This window comes from Ursus americanus, chromosome 1 (assembly GCF_024610735.1).
Source record: "Ursus americanus isolate L20-20 chromosome 1, mUrsAme1.1.p, whole genome shotgun sequence".
NCBI lineage: Eukaryota > Metazoa > Chordata > Mammalia > Carnivora > Ursidae > Ursus > Ursus americanus.
The window spans coordinates 70,733,195-70,752,511 of NC_142127.1; the positions used below are offsets into that span (position 1 = coordinate 70,733,195).

The 19,317-nt window shown below is 34.3% G+C and overlaps 1 protein-coding gene across 6 annotated transcripts in view; it reads right to left on the reverse strand.

Moving 5' to 3' along the window:
- The window catches only part of GTF3C3 (general transcription factor IIIC subunit 3), a 74,095-nt gene that overhangs the window by 33,418 nt on the left and 21,360 nt on the right, over positions 1-19,317 (reverse strand). For all 6 annotated transcript variants that reach the window (XM_087862261.1, XM_087862249.1, XM_087862252.1 and 3 more), the window contains exons 9-18: positions 18,782-18,885; positions 17,704-17,875; positions 15,489-15,691; positions 15,063-15,164; positions 13,567-13,702; positions 11,466-11,703; positions 10,666-10,856; positions 8,494-8,618; positions 5,089-5,241; positions 314-3,479 (exon numbers count right to left, since the gene is read on the reverse strand). In XM_087862261.1, the coding sequence (XP_087718387.1) occupies positions 3,357-3,479; positions 5,089-5,241; positions 8,494-8,618; positions 10,666-10,856; positions 11,466-11,703; positions 13,567-13,702; positions 15,063-15,164; positions 15,489-15,691; positions 17,704-17,875; positions 18,782-18,885 (1,547 nt within the window). In that variant the 3' untranslated portion in view covers positions 314-3,356. The remainder of the gene's footprint in view (positions 1-313; positions 3,480-5,088; positions 5,242-8,493; positions 8,619-10,665; positions 10,857-11,465; positions 11,704-13,566; positions 13,703-15,062; positions 15,165-15,488; positions 15,692-17,703; positions 17,876-18,781; positions 18,886-19,317) is intronic.

The following is a 19,317-nucleotide window of genomic DNA, read 5'->3' on the forward strand; positions in this document are numbered from 1 at the left end:
ATCGCCTTCAGCTGTTAGCAACCGTAAGCTATGCCTCAACTTCTGAGCAAGTCTGGAACGCAAGGGCCTAGCTATGTCCACCATCATGGGACTCCTCCAGCAGGCAGTCTTTGCTCCATTGCTCCACTGCAGACCAACCAGCCACATTTCTCCATTTAATCCACTAGCATACCACATAGCCTTCCTCAAGTACTCTGCTGAAATCCAGATTCACTGAAACGGTAGGTCTCCTAAGAAATATCACTTCTACGTGCATACAAGTCAACTAGAATCATGTCAGGAACATCATACTCAAGTGGTTTCCAGAACCCACCTTTTTCCCACTTCAAATGCTGTTCATTTGATCATTTTCTTCTTCAGAATGCCTCAAAAATTGTAATTTGCAGTTTCATAACATGACAGCAATTGGATTTGGGACTATGGACCCAGAGATGAAACATTTACAGTTCTCTCTTACTGTAGCCTCAGGACTTAACGCCTTCGTTTCCATGCTTTTCTACCTTGTTCTGTTTTGAGTATTGTGCTTCTTATAGTGTTAACTACCATATGCATAGAAATTGAACAATTCTATGGTCTTACTGTCGACGTTACACCACAAAATAGTAGGCACATTCTTCCTGTTCTTGCTCTGAAGTTTTTAAAAGCCTCTTTATTATGGATTAGTCTTCATGACACTACTTAGAACTCTGGGACATTGTCCCTGGTTGCTCCCTGCCCTTCCTTCTTGTGAAAATAGCTAGAAAGCATGAAGGCTAAATGAAAACAAAAGTGGAATGACAGTTTATCAGGACTATTTTTGGTACAAATAACAGAAAAACTCCAGCTAGTATAAAATTCGAAGTGGAATTATAGAATTGGGTATAGCTTATACAAAGAACCCAAGGGTAAGAACACAGCTTTAGAAAGGACAGGAATGGAAACTGGAAAATCCCTAGGAACCCACGGAGTTTCCTCTCCATCTCTCAGTTCTGCCTAATACATAGATTCTATTTTTCTTGCTCAACACAAGGGGTTAACTGCTAGTCAGCCCACAGGGAAATCTGAAAATGTCCTCATGTTCCAACTCTACAGAAAAACTCCCATCTCAATTCTAAAATTCTCAGGGAAGGAGTGAGGAAATTCTTGATCGGCCCAGCTTGATTTAGGGGAATCTCAGCTGAATCAACAGAGACCAGTAGGGAAAAATCTTAAAAGTGGCTGTTAGGATCCCATGGCTGGAGTGAGGATGGTAGGTAAGAAAGTGAGTATCAGCTTTTTAAAGACACCTCCGAAGATCTTTACTACAGGGCCTTTTTAAGAAATAGGCTGAAGGCCTGGAGGACAGAAAAAATAACAGCCATTCTCCTTTTTCTAAAATAAACTTATGCTCAATTTGTATGTTGTTACTCTGAATTGGAGTAAGTATATTCCTGTGGAGGAACTTGCCAACGATCTTGAACATGACACTTGATCTCTCGTATGTAAGATGGAGATGGTAAGAAGATCAGCAATAACACCTGCCTTTGCAGGCGATTCTCTGAGAGGAGCAGACATAACGTATCTAGAGTATCCAGCACTGTACTTGGCACACAGTAGCAGAAACACTCAGCAAATGGTAGCTGTGATGTTAAATGCTAAACAAATTCATGCATGTCAACAGTTTTTCTTAGAAGATTGCTAGAGAGATCTATGGTTTCCTACAAGGCTGTTCAGCGCTTCAACTGGAGTCATACCGCAGTGAGTTTATTTTTTTATTTTTTAAAGATTTTTATTTATTTGAGAGAGAGAGGTAGTGAAAGAGCTCAAGCAGGAGGGAGACGGAGAAGCAGGCTCTCCACTGAACAGGGAGCCCATCGTGGGGCTCGATCCCAGGACCCTGGGATCATAACCTGAGCCGAAGGCAGATGCTCACCCAACTGAGCCACCCAGGCGCCCCAATAGCCCAGTGAGTTTAATTCAAAAGAAAAACTCAGAACATGGAATACTTAGTTCCATAGGATTCAAAGATAGAAACCTAACCTGCACGCTAGCAGTTAGCTTTATCATTACCTGCAAATGGCATGAAATAAAATATATATAAGCATATGAAACTAACTTTATAAAAATAGAATTTATTTAAATTATATACACATTTAAATACACACATGCAGAGTGCATGATACATTTATTTATTATATGCAAACTTTGCTTTTCAACTACAAAGTTATATATACAGGATAAAGAGCAGTTAAGAATTCTTAAAAAGCCCTCATTGTATTTCTTTACCCTAAGTCTCTTGTTTCCCTTCTACAATTAGACTAGGTCTTATAATCCACACGCACATTTATTATAGCATTTTGCTAAAAATGAGAAACTTTTGAAAGCTGTTAGTAAACCAACGGTGTATCTTAAAAGTATTGTTATCTTAGATTCAAGAACATACCATATTTAATTAAAATTTTTAATCTAGTTTTTGTAGTTTATCATAGCAATACTTTATTCCATACATAAAATTCCCTAGTCTTTCTACATTCCTAGTGATCTTGAAATGCAAACTAGGTCACATTATTGAATGTGGTCCTCTCTTTTCTATTTTTTTGTCAGAAAGCCACCAACACTGGTAATGAATTTTTTTATCTGCCTCAGAACAGGATGTTTTGAATTATGCCAGCCTCCCAGGTCTTGATCTATACAACTAAGATATATGCAGGTGAAAAGTAAAAGATTAACTCAATTATGTGTCTTCCTACTACATAACCATTTCTAATAATTTTCTTAGGAGCCAAGTGAATTACATAATTATGCTGACATGAGAAAGAGTCCCAATTGGTCTTTCCTTTAATAAGGAACCTCCTTTTCTATGTATTTGAGAAACTGCCCATGCAATAGCAACAGAGCAAAAATAAGTGGATGACTGAACAATGATAATGTAGGCAGAAATACAGCAAGCATCTCTTTCAAATGAATATATACTTAAGTTCTGTATTTAAAGAACTGTATGGAGCGGTCACTTCTGCCCTACTACTGTATTCCAAGCACCCATCACAGGGCCTGGTACACAGGTGTTTAATACATAGCACTGAACGCACAGATGAATAAATGACATGAGTAAAAAATTAGCATATTCCACCCCAAGCTGGCTTAAAGGCTAATATTCTCCATTTCACCCTTGGGGACAATTTTACCAAAAAATACTAAAAGAAAATGACAGAAGAATGTACAAATTCTTATAGGAATGATAATTTTGCATATCAAAAGATTATCACATATTAAAAATTAAATACACAGATAATTCTCAAATTGTCATTTCCAATTTGGGGTTAATACTAATAAGCCCTTAGACAGAAAATACTGGTCCACACACAGAGCACCAATGCTTCTTTCTCAGTTGAGGTACTTTATATACAGCAATAGGTATACAAAAGCTTTTGAGCCATTCCAATATTCCCGCTGCTCTGATAAATGAGAGACAAGTTGTAGGCAATATCTCTTCGTAAGTCTAACTGGTCAACTTCTATACCCTAGGAGGAAAAAAATACATGAATGAGTTATATTTCAAACTGACAACCAGACAATTTTACGGCAAATAACAGTTTCATAAGTGTAAATATTCAAATATTAAAATTCATTATACTAAAAAAAAAGTATAAAACTAGGCATAGACCTTGGATCTAAATTTTTATTAGGCAATGCTGATTCAGTTAATCACTATAATAACTGTATCATTAAAAAATTTAAAATGTCTCACCAGTAAGTTAAAGAAAACAGTCTCATCCACAAGCCACAACAGAATAAACTCCAGATAAATTAAGAATTTAAGATTAAAAAAATGAAACCATAAAAGAAAAAAAATTATAGTTCAATAATATAACAATATAACCTTGGGTAGGAAAGGCCCTTCTAGTATAATACCAAAAGTAGAAACTATAAAAGAAAAGGTTAATAGATATGATTTCATTAAAAAACGTAAAAATTACGCATCTAAAAAAGAAATAAATTATAACACAAATGACGAGATGGGAAAAAAATACCTCTACTATATAACAAAAAGGCATTTTAAGGATAGGTCTAAGAAGGCATACACCAATTTAATAATAATAATTACACTAGGGGTGTTATTACTTTTTTTCCTACTTAAATAGCGAAGCAATGAACTCAATGGAGCACATTAGATCTATGTTTCTAAATCTTTCCCAATACAAAATTTTGGAGTCAACCGTAAAAATATCTGCAACAATGAAAAATGATACCTATAAAGCTTAAGGAGCAATACCCAAAGGTATTTACGAAATAAAGAACACAAAAGTGTATACATTTCATCAGCATAACTATAAAAGTATGTATTCATTTGTTTAATGACTAACATTGAACAAGGGTAATACAAAACAGTTGTGAGGGCATGCAAGGATTATGAGTGCGACTTAAAAAAATTAACAATGAAAACAATATTTTTCTTCAGAAATTAAAATGAGACTTTAAACACAGATTATCATAGTACTATCAACACGTTACCCTGTATTACATTATCTTAAACAAAACTACATTTATACTGGTTTTTCATCTTTATAAAGAAACATGTTAGTTACACTTGAACTTGAAAATGAACAATGGCTATATTACTAAATACTCAGGCTTTGTGTCTACCAGCTCGTACCTGTAAACCACAGGGGCTACTTTAAGGTAACTGAAATGGTCATAACCACAAGTTGTGTACGTGTCCACATGGTTGCTGATCAGGTCACAAGGCCAGAATGACAAAGATCTACTTGTTGCTGAACACAATTACATAAATACATTCAATAAAGAAAAAATACATTCTAATACATAATTTATTTCACTGTCTGGACTACAACATGAGCAAACTGCACTTATCTATAGATGAAATGAAGTGACTCATCAGTTTTTAAAGTAAATCATACAGGGGCGCCTGGATGTCTCAGTTGGTTAAGCACCAACTCTTGATTTTGGCTCAGGTCATGAGATCAAGCCCCATGTCAGATGCCGTGCTCAGAAAGAAGTCTGCTTGAGATTCTCTCCCTCTTTCTCCCTCTGTCCCTCCACCTGCTCATGAGCTCTCTAATAAATAAATAAAATCTTTAAGAAAAAAACAAAAAACAAATCATATAATACCTCTACCACAAGTGGAGGGAGTTCCAGGGCCTTCTGATAATAGTGGATTGCAAGATGAATCAGCCCCAGTTGGTGAAGGCCACGGCCCAAATTGTAGAATGATTCCTGGCAAGGTCCACGTATACTGAGGTATCGATTAAGGAAGGAAAAGCCCTACCAAAAAGATAAACAATTCAGTATTATAATCACTTGACAAGTATGTATTTGAACCAGTATATGTGCCATGTATATTCTGTACAGAATACAAATACTAAAAAAAGAGAGAGTCCCATCCTAAAAGAACGTATGTGTAGTGCAGTGCCATATCACAGTGTAGTCAAGAGCTCTTCTGAAGGTATAAAAGATTTTTTTTTAAGCTAAGGACAAAAATATTCACAGAAAACAAAGCCGAATGCCACAACTGTCAAAGATCCATAATCTATAAGAACACAGGATTTTTTTTTAAGGATCCAAGTTGGCTTTTGTGACATGAGAGGCCAATAAACTTTTTGATTTAGGATGTCTAAAACCTGGAACAGAATATAAAGTCTAAGCCCTTAAGATAATTTTAGAAAGGTGTCTTCTCAGGGAGAAGAAGCTTTCTGAGTAAATGGTACCTTTTTGTAAGTTACCTCAGGACCTTAATAACTTAACCCAAAAACTTAATTTTTTTTTCCTGAAAGCTTCTGACTCAAAGACTTTATGGAAAAACAGGTTATTTCAGAGCACAGCTATAATAATGCAAGCTCCATGTGTGTCACAATGTCCGAGAAGCAACTTGCTTCTTTCCTCTCCCTGTATTAATTTCCCCCTTTAATTAGCTTCAAGTTACTAGCCACAGAAAGTTACAAACTGCAAAAGTGCAAGTGTCCTATGTTAAGTAATTAAATAAATATATTATCTGTGAATAGAGAATATAAAATGTAAGTATTCCCTGGGTGATCTGCTTTCTAATAAATGGTCACAAATTTTTCTTCATAAATAAAAAAATAATAAAAATGAACGAATTCTTTAGAATTAAAGCATTTTAGGGATAAAAATAATTATGTTCACTAAACAAATCATACTTTCTGCATAATAAAAGAACCTACTTATATATGTGTATATGACCTCTATGCCACTGAAAATTATGGTTCTGTCTTAAGTAAAGCAGACAAACTATTAGTCTCAGAGAAATATCAAATCTTCTTATTTTAAAAATGACAAACTGCAAAAATCTGGCGGAAAATAGTAAGTAATCACAGATGAACTGTTGCAACCCAAATAAACTTGCAAGTCTTTTGATACAATAATAGGATTTAAGTTACCAGCTGCATTTTAAGAAATTTTTAACAAATTTAGGAGACCTCTGAAACACTATTCAAATAATTAGTGATTTAAAAACTAGGTCATGGGGACATCTACTTTATCTCTTAGGTATACTATGAATCATCAAATATAAAAACTACAAAAATATGACAAAAAATTTTTAATGAAATAGAAACAAAAGAGTTCTTTTTTAAGTATGTTACACTTCAAACATTTTTATCACATTATTCACTAACAGGCCCAAGTATACACTGTCTATAAAATACTAAATACAGATAGAAAAAAATCATAAAAGATTTTACTTTCATAGTATAATATAAAGGTAGGAAAGACAGTAAAACGCATGAAATTAGTTTGTTTTTAAGTACTCCAAAGGGAAACAAACTGGTCATGTAGCATGAAGAAAGAGATTCATTCGAAATTAAAACAATTTAAGAATCATGGTATTTACAGGAAAACTTGTTTTTAGAAACTTTTTTTAATGGACAATGTTTAACACACACAAAAGTACAGAGATGAGGACAACAAACTCCCATATACCAATCTCCTGTTGTTTGATCTCTATCCCCAACCAATTAAAAACTGTGGTTTAAATATAAGTGATTTGAAATTTAGCTTCTAAATTACTTTGAAGTACATAAATTTTTTCCCTACCAGGCCAAAGAACTACATATTTTAACTATTTAATAATGAGTAAATCCATAAAAATTTCCTATTAGTATTTACCAAAATACTTCATGAGGGCAAGGAATTCTGCCTGTATACTCACTGCTGTATCCCCAGTTCCTAGCACAGTGCGTGCTCATTATATATTTGTTTTTACTTAATATAGCAAAAGTATCCATTAAGAGAGAAAAAAAAGCATAGAGCAAGAAGTGGACAAATATCACAAATAAATACCTAAGAAAAGGAAAATTTCTGGGTTTTTTGTTTTTATTTTTTATTATGAAAATTTTCAAATATACAAAAGTAAAGAGAATATTATAATATAGAACTCCAATACCCAGCTTTAACAATTACCATCATTTGAATTTAGGTTTTCTTTTAACCATTATACTTTAAAACACTAAACAAAAAATCCTTTACTCAATCCTGCTACTCCATTCAAGCCAACATTTTCTTTCCTTCCATAACTATTTAAAAGAAAATGTCTTTGACATGCATCAAACATATAAACATAAAAACAACACAAAAGTTTTAAAGACACAGTGGTGAACAAAACAGACTCTCTGATCTCTTGGAATTTATATATTTATATATATATATAAATATATATTATATATATTAAATATATATATTATATATACTTATAAATATATATTATATATTAAATATATATATTATATAATAAATATATTATATATTATATATATAATATATTATATATATTATATATATAATATATAATATATATATTATATATATTAAATATATAATATATATATATATATATTTTTTTTTTGAGAGAGAGAACATGCCCCTGGGGGGGTGGGGGGGTGGTGGAAGAGGGAGAGAGAGAATCCTAAGTAGGCTCCTCACAACCCTGAGATCATTACCTGAGCTGAAATCAAGAATCAGACGCTTAACCAAGCGTCTGAGCCACACAGACATCCCTGGAGTTTATATTCTTATTAGAGAACACAAGCTATATAAAAAAGTAAACAAGAAAATAAAAAGGCTAATTTCAAATTGCTGTAAGAACCAAGAAAGTTTTAAAAGAGCAATTTGTTGGTGATGATGTAAGGAAACAGTCACATAGTCACATATTCATATGTTATTGAATGTATATATTACATATATTTTTAAATGGATTTACAATAAATCAATCTTTAGGACCGAGAAGGCTGGAGGCCTCAGGGGCTCCAGAGTATAGGGAAACCTCCGGATTCTGCCGTGTCTTCTTTCTGTATGATCTGGCTGTGTTCCCTTTCTACATGGCTGCAAAGCCTTAGCCAGGAATACCACTAGTCCATGAGTGCTGAACACAGGAATAGCTACTGGGAACGCTCAACATATATACTAAGCAGGTATTACTTTTGAAGCAGGACAATAAAAGCATTATGTATATTCATTTTTAAAGAACATAAAACCAAGTAATGAGAAATCCAAATGAATTACCTGCACAGTAAGAGCATGTCTCCTTAATACATACTTCTGAGATGCCATGTGAATAAATGTTAGGCCTATACAGAGGCTATAGAGAGGTTCATGGGGATGGGTGCGAAAGGCTTGCACATATTGTCCTGAAAAAAGAACACTGATGTCAGATGGTGTGACATGAGCATTGTTCCTTATTTCTTCACTTATTCAAATATATTTTATGCCTAAACAGTACTGATTTTTAACATATGCAAGGTGTGCTTTCTAAAATATCAACCAGAAGCACGTTAATTTGAATTTTAAAACAGTGTATAAAATATAACAAAATGAGGAGGATTTACCTATAAATGTATCCTGACTACGAAGATTAAATATGAGCAACTAAAAGTAACTTTCTTTTAGGCGCAACTAGACACTTCCATGTAGAGTAGTATTTCCAAAATAAGCGATTTATCAATTGTGATCATAATTCTATTTTATGATTTTTTTTTTAAGTTTTTATTTATTTATTCGACAGAGGTAGAGACAGCCAGTGAGAGAGGGAACACAAGCAGGGGGAGTGGGAGAGGAAGAAGCAGGCTCATAGCGGAAGAGCCTGATGTGGGGCTCGATCCCAGAACGCCGGGATCACGCCCTGAGCCGAAGGCAGACGCTTAACCGCTGTGCCACCCAGGCGCCCCTATGATCTTAAATCTATTTTAAAAGAAACAAGCAAATGTATCTTCTGGCAAATTCTTTTGTAAAATTAATTGATCTGTCTTATAAATTCAAATATGATGGATCTGGAGGTGAGAAAAAGAAAAATAGTTCTGTTTTGTTTTTTAGATTATATGTGTTTTTTCCTAAATGCAGCACTATTTTGTTTTTCCTGAGAAAAAGATGTTTTCCTTTTTTCCATGTATTCTATATATGCAATTATTTCATGTCAAAAGCTTAACCATACGAGACAGGGGAATTGAAACAAATTTTTAAGCAAATTTTTCTTATAAAGGGATGATCTATCTATAATTTATGAGACATAGATAAAAACCTCCCTTCTTTCCAGCTCCTGTGCCAGAAGGAATGGCACCACAAAATCTCGTTAGCAGCACAGATGGTAGACTGCTACTTGGACTTTCTATTTTTATATCTGTAAAAGGTCCTAAATATAAGACAACAATATAAATCTCTATATTCTTAACATTAAACAATTCCAAAAAGCACACAAAATAGAGGACAGTTTCAACATCTGATGTTCAAAGGTTACTGGCCGAACAATTATAAAAATACCAGCCATACATGAAGAAACACTGTTAAGTATTAAATAGCCAACATCCTAGATTATCCAGAAGTGAACCTGACAACACTAGCTTTTAGGCAGCAAGAGATACATGCCTCATTTTAGGTTTAAACATTTGGCCAGGTATTTTTCTACTTGTTTGCTTTTGATTCATTATTACAGAAAATTTCAAGTGATTAATTAATTTTCTGAGTTTAATTAGAATTAGCAAGCACCATGTAATAAATCTTGACATAAAGACTTGTCTCTTAGAGGAACAAACTATCAGCAAATCTTAAATCCCTTTTTGTACTACAGCAAATTAAAATCAGGTGGCAAAGCATCCATTATTAATGATAATTATTTTAAAAACAAGCCGGGGCGCCTGGGCGGCTCAGCTGGTTAAGCTTCTGGTTCTTGATTTCAGCTCAGGTCTGATCTCAGGGTCATGAGATAGAATCCTGTGTTGGGCTCCACGCTGGGTGTGGAGCCTCCTTAAGATTCTCTGTCTCTCTCTCTCTCTCTGCCCCTCCCCCTGCGCGTGCATGCTCCCTTTAAAAAAAAAAAAAATCAAGCCTAATCAGGGAGAATTGTTAACCTTTAAAATGAATTATGACTTATTTCAGCCTTTTGAAACCAAAGCTTCATAAGGAAAACAAGTATTATTATCATTGTTGCCAAATCCTATTGCTACTTACTGTATGTGCCAGGCATTTTTTAAAATACTTCCTATTAACTCATTTAATTTTCATAAAAATTTATAAGGTAGGTCCAATTATTACCTCCATTTCAAAGATAAAGAAACTGAGGCAGGGGGAGGTAGAATAACTTGTCATGAGGGAGCCACAATTTAAACACAGTTCCGCTCCAGAGGCCTAGCTGTTAACCACCACACCGTCCACACTTGACAAAGTCATGTCCAGGACACTTACCAAGCGCATGCTTAAAACTACCAGATACGAATGCATTGTGTCCATTTAAGACACACAGGGCATGATTATCTGGGTTTTTCAGCATTAGGCGAAGACAGAAGCGATGATGTCGTACTTCTTGGGAGTGCATGGTAACCTGATTGAAAATGTTCCAGAGCTGAGGTTTATTGACATTTTCCATTACCATTACCCTAAAGTTGCAGAAAGAGGGTGAGAGTAAAAAATTATGTAAAAAGAAAAACTTCTGATTTCTAAGAATGAAATCCTTCAGTGCAGCAACATCTTCCAAGGAAAAGCAGATTGTCTCAATGTATTTAAGCAGAAACATTTACACAAAGATTTTTCCCAGAAAATGCTGCTTAAGTTAGTATTTCTACACCTTGTTTGTTCTTTTCACCAAACTTTTAAACAACAAAAAATCAAATAGTTTAAGTTTCACCGTTTCTCCCCCTGCCCCTACAGCTGCAGTACGATGAACAGTGAAAAACAGCTAACGATGTGTGCCAGACTTTGTTAAAAGGTCTTATATATATAATAATTCATAATAATTCACTTAATCCTCACAAGAATCCTACCAGGTGGTAGTATTATGATACCCATTTTATAAATGGGGAGACTAAGGCACACGAGGTTAAATATGTGAAAGGGTATGCCTCTGAGAATCACCAATGAACTGAATTAACCAGTAAGCAACAAGAGAGTTAAAATAAAACAACTTATTAATTCTTGAGCATAAGAGACTAAGTCAAAGTAAATACACATACTCTCAAAGAATCTAAAATAAACTATTGGAAAATCACCTGATATAGTTGTATGCCTTTCTGAAATTTTTGTCCAGTATTGCAGCAGAAAGACCAAAGTATTCTAGTTCTTTGCGTTTCTGCTTGTCATCATAAAATGAATAATATTCCAATGAAGAATCCACAAGTAACTCAGCCTCCTGAAATCGGGATAGGTCACACAAGCAGTATATGGCCTTCAACAGAAGGTTCCACCAGTCATCTTTTGTCAAGACACTCGTGAGTACAGCAAATATTGCTAAAATGATACCAGTGAAAATCAGTTAGAACACTATATTTTCAGAAATAGCAGTATTAGAAAAATTCATATGATCAATTTTAAGGTTACACTTAGTAACCACAGTCCTATGGCTCCGAATTCTTGCCAACACTCTTCTGACAATATGAGAAGTGGATAGTTGCTTGTTTACACTACTTCAACACCACCCTTTCTGCGCTGCCTAACAATGTGCAATCCCGGTAATTCTTACTTTGGATTTGTCTTTTATAAAGTCCAGCTATCTCATTTATATCTCTCAGTGCTAGCTAGAATATATGGTCCTGTAGGGCAGAACAAGTGTGTGTTCCATGACTGAAGTTGGATACAGGATTCTACACATACAAAGCATTCAAATGTGTGTTTAACAAAGGACTTGAAATTCGTACTTTGAGATTCAGATTGTTCTTGATCTTTTTATAATCTTAATTTTCTTTTCTCTGCCTCAAAATTTCTTTTCCTTAAGAATCTTGCCTTATTTGTAAGAAGCCCCCTTTTTATAAATTTATAATTCTTGACAAATACCAAAAGCCACAAAAGTTTTTTAGTCTTTGATCCAGAATTCTGAGACTCTATCCTACACAAAAATATGGATATACAGGCATGAAGATGCTCACTACAGTATTATCTATAAAGGAAAATTATCAGAAGCAACCATATATCAAAAAATAATAAGGGAATAATTTAAAGTATGGAACTGCTATCCAACGGAATAGTACACATTCCTTAATGATAACAGCTATCAAGAGAAGAGAGCAATATGAGAAAAAATCTGTGAGAAAATGCTGAGTGAAAAAATCAGAGTACAAAGATGCATGTAACATAAAGAGGGCTTGTATCCTATCCCGGTACATACCAGGGTAATGTGATCTCCACCAAGAGGAAATAAACTAACAAAAAAAAACGTTATGAGCCTAAGAAAAACCAACAATGGATCTGAAATGAGAAAATACTGAAAGAGAAAACCAGGCAGGATCACATATACAGAAAAATATAACTTAAGGAAATATAATCTTAAACACATGAAGCGGAATCTACCTTTGGGATGGGCCCAGAATCCCTGGACTGTTGAGGGCAGGACTCTGAGGCATTTATGGCTAGATTATGAACAGCTGACCCTCATTCCTCTCCTGATTCTCCTCCCCTGCAAAACCTTGCTTAATGTTAGGCCCTTATAATGTGCTTACAGAGATTCAGCTCTTCCGGATTCTAAAATCCTATCCCATGGCACACTGCCATGCCTGTAACAATTATTTAATAAATGTCTATTGAATTAATTAACAATGAAATAATTTTCTGCCAGACTGATGCCTCCAATTTAGACTCTTTTCAAGTTTTCTGAGTAATAACCTCACCCAAACATACTAGCTAAAAATAGATGCCTTTTAAAGTCACATTACTTGAGATTGGGTCAAAGCAATTTATTTTCAGAGTTTCTGTGACTATTGCTACATTTATCAAACATGAATTTAACAGAGAATGAAATATGTAATTGAAGTCACTGGACAAATATAGTAATTTATATTGCCATCTAGTCTTCACAAATTTCTTAAAATAAGGTATATTTTCTTTTTAAAAAGTCAAAAGTTCTGTTTAGTTTTTTTCACAGGAAGATCCAAGCAGATGTTTTCCTTTTAATTTTTAAAAGTTAAACTATTTACATAACCTTCCTTTTCTTTTTTAACATCAAATGAGTTTATTATATACACTTAAGGGATCTGGATAAGAAAATTTCATTTTATTTGAATAGGGTATATTTTCAATTAGGTTACTATCAGGTGATACTTCATAAGTACTTTTTCAACTCAGCCAAATTTTATGTAATAAAGCAAATGAAAGAATTACCTTTTGCATCACAGTTTGCTGTCTCTTGGTCACTGTTGTCTGATATTTTGTCTCTTGACACTTTAATAAGGTAGAGATGCCTCTCTCCAGATTTGGAACTAGATATCAAACAAACCTGGGCTCTATTCATTGCTACCTGAATTGAAGATAATAATTTGAGAATTTTTAATCATATAATTTCTTTTTAATATTTTAAGTAATCTCCACACCCAACGTGGCACTCAAACTCACAACCCCAAGATCAAGAGTTGCAAGCTCTACTGACTGAGCCAGCCAGGTGCTCCACTCATTTAATTTTTTAAAGAAAATCTATTGAGGGGGGGTGTTGACTGGGTGGCTCAGCTGGTTAAGTGTCTGACTTCGGCTCAGGTCATGATCTCAGACTCCTGGGACTGAGCCCCGCATTGAGCGCTGTGTTCAGTGCGGACTCTGCTTGTCCCTCTCCCTCTGCTCATGCACTTGCTTGCTCTCTCTCTCTGAGATAAATAAAATCTTAAAAAAAGCAAGGAAGGAAAGAAGGAAGGAAGAAAGGAAGGAAGGAAGGAAGGAAAGAGAGAAAGGAGAAAGAGAAAGGAAAAGAAAAGAAAAAAGAAAAGGAAAGAAAGAAAAGAAAGAGAAAATCTGTAAGACCCAAGTATTGCAGGTATGCCTGAAATCTTTAGTAGGGGGAAAAAAAGGCCAAATTATTGTGTATTTAAACACCTAAAAGAGAATGAATAGACTTATTTTTTTCTTACCAGAGGAATTTAGATCACACCTTAGTAGGGAAAAAGAAGGTACGTAAATTAACTTATACACACACACACACACACACACACACACACAAACTACTTCCCTGCAAAAACACTGGACTCAGAAATGATGTCACATGTGGAAAACATTTTTGCAAAGCGAACAATTTTAGTACATGGTAGTGTCTTGCAGGCCAATAATCGATTACACTACGGTTCTCACTTTTCTAGATATGCACTAGCAAAGATTTTACTTCACTTACTTTACAGTCAACTTTACACTTTCATGTAGAACTTTCGATTATAGTCGACCCTTGAACAACACGTTTGAATTACAGATTCACTTATACAAGAATTTTTTGTAGTACAGTACTGTAAATGTATTTTCTCTTCCCTCTAATTATCTTAACATTTTCTTTTCTCCAACTTCCTTTATTGTAAAAATACAGTATATAATACATACAACATATAAAATATATGTTAATCAACTGTTCATGTTGTCAGTAAGGCTTCCATTCAACAACAGGCTATCAGTAGTTAAATTTTTAGGTCAAAAGTTATACATGGATTTCCAACTGTGTTAGGGTTGGTGCCCCTAATTTCCATGTCATTCAAAGGTCAACTGTACATACCATTAACTTCTAAGTCTTCTGTCTATATCTGACTTCCATTTTTTAAAGTTTAATAGCTATCATCTATGTTTAAATCAAATTCTAAACATTTAAAAAGTCAACAATGCTAATATACAGAAAGACCATTACCCACCTTTAATAGCATGGCTAACATGGTAAGTAAGGTGTCCACATAACCACACATTTTGCCTTGAGAAAATAGCAGAGTAGAACGATGAAGCAGTAACTTCAGTTCCTAAATAAAGGAGCACATGATAATGAATGTGACAAGATTCCTTTCTGCAAGTTGTTTTGTTTGCACAGAAGTTTATTTTAGAATCAAACCTTAAGAACATTTGCTTTATGATCTTTCACAACTTATGATCCAATAGATACTGTAATTTACAATGTCTAACAAGAGTCTGAAACTTAAGATTCAAAAATCACTTTTCGAACACACTGAATTTAATACACTAAAATAAACTTTTTGGATATATGCTGTAGAGATATCCTTAATGGAGGAAAAAGTTCAAGAACATAAGCTACCAATAAAAACTTCCTTTTACGTGACAGAGCCTACCTGCTGTGCAGCATTTGCATCTTGTGCTAAAGTATCTGGATCATACATTGGTTCCAGAGCTTCCAGAGCTTTCTCAGGACGGCCCAGCTGCTGCTGAAGGGTTGAAAGTGAAATTCTTGCATCCAAATGAAGCGGGGCCAGATCAACCACTTTGCCATAGCTTTCCGCAGCACGTTCCATATAGCCTAAGGCCTTTAAACATTCTAAGATGATGTTAAAATAAAGCATAAATATAATCTACATATTTGTAAGCTTGCCAAGATTATTTTTCCATTTTAAGGAAACATTATGGCAATATAAAAAGAATTATAACAAAAATGAAATGCATAGTCCTAGTACTTTAAAACAACTATCCCTTCTAATCTCCATCTATTGATTGATCAACCTATTGATTTCTCTAACTAAATCCAAATAGCTACAAGGATGTAAACAACATATATACACTTTGGGGTTCTGCTTTATTCACTTAGCATTAAGCTTTCAACACTTCCTACATCTTCCTTACCATTTTGAATGGTTGTAACATTCAACTGATTATTTATTTAACCATATTATCTGATATTTAGGTTATTTCCAAATTTTAACTCTAATAAATAACACTACAGTAAACATTTTCATGTATATAAGCCATAGTTTAAAACTGGCAAACCAATTTAGCCAACAGATGTGTTTTTTAAGCCACAGTGCTGTTAAAAACAATATATGTCTACATTTTTTAAAATTAGGATTTTTATGAACTCCCAAGTTACTGGATTCTTTTGAAAAATCTGGATTTGGCAACATGAGTCTCCTGTTCCCAAATGGCACATCAGCCTATGCTGAAAAACAGTAGCAGCAGCCTTTAGAGAGGGTTCTCCAGTTCTTCCCCCACGCCTGAGCCTCTTCACTTGCCACTTCACTCATCTTTGTAACTTGCCAGGCTCCTGGGTTTTGTGATCCCCAAATATAAACTATCTCCCCTCATCTCACTCAATTATTTCCTCAGGATAAGTTCTCAGAAAGGGCATTACTAGGCTCTATTCCTCAAATTTTATGTCAATTAATCATTAAGTCCCATCAGTTGAACTCTCCACTGTAATAGTGACAACATTAATCTAGGCCTCTTTCATCTCACTCCTTTTTCACTGCAATTACACCTCCTAAAATGGTACTTCTGCCTCCAATTGCTTTCTTAAATCTCAAATTTCTCAACTCTCTGCTGAGTATCTTTAGGTTAAACTTCGATAACAAGCAATAAAAACACAACTCCCTGCTCATGTTTTTAAAATTCAAATACCACAAATAATGTAAGTTTTTGATGGTATCACATTTGTATTCATGTTCACTCATCAAAACCGTAAAGAGTTATCTTTAAGTGTTTTTTTGCAATTTCTTATCTGTGATATGTCTCAAAATAACCCAAATTGTCAATCAATGCTTCTCTAGTTAGAGTACTTTCAACCATTATGTAATATTTTAAGAACTATTAGAACTTTCTGCCATCATGCAGTATTTTAGACAAAGACTATTCAAATTTTAATGCATCTTTTATGTGAATTCAATACGAAATCCTGCTAGAATATTTTTGGCTTTTCTACATTTAAAAAATTTAGTTGTTTTTCTTAAGATATTTTTCTACTTCGTTTCAGATTATTATAAATTTACATACAATAAAATGAAATGATACATAAAACCCAATCTTGAGCATATCTGCAGTTCAAAGAACACTGAAAATACATTAACTTTTTTTCTCAAAATAACATATTTAATATAAATTCATTAAAACTCTTTAAAATTAGACTGTACCCTAAGTCTGACATCTATTACTAGAAATTACAGCCTATGGTTAAGACAGGTAAAAGACATTTACAACGTATTTTTTTTTAACACAGACATATTAGTCCTACTTCATTCTGGTACCATTCAATGAATCATTCCTCCAAAGCATTAGTGTGGGAGAAATCATGTAGTGGTATACCAAGACAATTTAAAATACTGGCATTAGTAGGATTGTTGAATCACTATGTTGTACACTTGCAACTAATGTAACGTTGTATGTCAACTATACTCAACAAGCAAACAAAAAAACCCGACTTTCAAAAACTGCCCTGAAACCAGAAATACTTTGACTTTCACCAAGATATTAGTATTTTAAAGTAATTACTGCCATCTTGGGAAAGAAAGGTCTTGCCTGCTTACGTGATTAAAACTTCTCTCTCCCACAAAAAATTATTACCTGCATGTCGAAGCCAAACTACTGCAAGGTTGTATCTTTCAGAGCAGACTAGTGCACTAAGGAGGGGAAGTGCAGAATTATATTCACCAACATCCAGAAAAGCTTCAGCAACATCTAGATAGAGGTCTCCCATATCTTCAGGATTCTGTTCCACTAGTGTGGTCAAGAGAGGCTAGACCCCAAAATAAAAAGCCTCAAGTCAAACATTCATTACATATATGCATATCTATGTGTATTTCTTTTTTTTTCATATCTATCAGTTATCTGAGGCAAGCCTAAAAGGAGCAAGGCTTAATGAAAACAGCTTTAAATAATTTTTCTGTTCATTTCTGCATCTCTATTAAAAAGAACTCATACTGCCATCATTCACTCATTCAACACAGTACTTTTGAAGCCTGCTATAAGCAGACATGGCAGGAGGTAAGAAAACAGAACTGCTGTGCCCTTCCTCTGCCAAGTCAAACATACCCAAACTTCAGGGCCTCTGTGTTTGCTATTTCTGTCATTATCCAAATGTCACCTTTTCAGAGAGGCCTTTCCTGACCACCCTATTTAAAACTGCAACTCCTCCTACCCCTAATATTCTCTCCTCTGTTTGATTTTCTTCCAGAGTATTTATCTCCAACTAACATCCTATACTTCACATATTTATTTTAGTGTCTATTTAATCCCATTAGAACAAAAGATCCATGATGGCAGGGATTTGTATACTGTATTCAATACCTTATCTTAAGGTCTGCAAAGTAAATGCCCAATAAATATTTTTATTCAATGAAATACTTAGTCCAAAGTTGGCAAAAGAGAAGAGCTGTCAGAATTTACCAACTGTCTAAAAAGCCAAACCTCAAATTCTGATCTCTGGATTGTTCTCATTTTAAAAGAAAAACAAATTATTGCAAGACCTGTTCAGCTTTTATAAGATAATCACACACAAATAATTTAAGGCTTACGGTGACTTCCTGGTTATTGAAAAATGTGAAATTTAGGGTAAATTTACAATTTCTTACAATCTCCTGTCAAAGAAAATAATGTGGATTTGATCTGAAGTATCTCAAGGGCAGATCTTAATGTTACTTACATTAAGTGGTTCAAGGATGTTGAGATGTACAAGGCAGACCATCAACTTCACCGTGATATCTATTGGCACACCATCAGGTATAGTGCAGGTAACATTCTCACCAGCTTTGGATTAGACAGACAAAAAGCAGTTCCTCTATGCAAGCTTAGAAAGTAGGACAAATGAAGCAAACTACATCTTCTACGTAAGATCTCATTTACCTCATTCAGGGTAAATGATTCCACAGTCAATTCTAATTTGACCAACTCTACTACTAGGTTTTTATACTTCCTTCATCCTGTCCTTTGGTAGGAATCATCCCTCCTATTCTTTTCCTAACAGTTTATCCACTTATCTGAAACCTACATAAACTCCCACACCATCTATCAAAACTACAGAGAAAACAAAAAACAAAACAAAAAAAAAGGAGAGAAAGACAAAAATGACCAAAAAGGATATATGAACTCTTTTTCTTTTTGAATTCAAAAGCCTCTTTTCAGGGTTTTACAACAAAGAGTCTTAGAAAGGAATAAAATAAATACTGTTGTTTTCTAAAA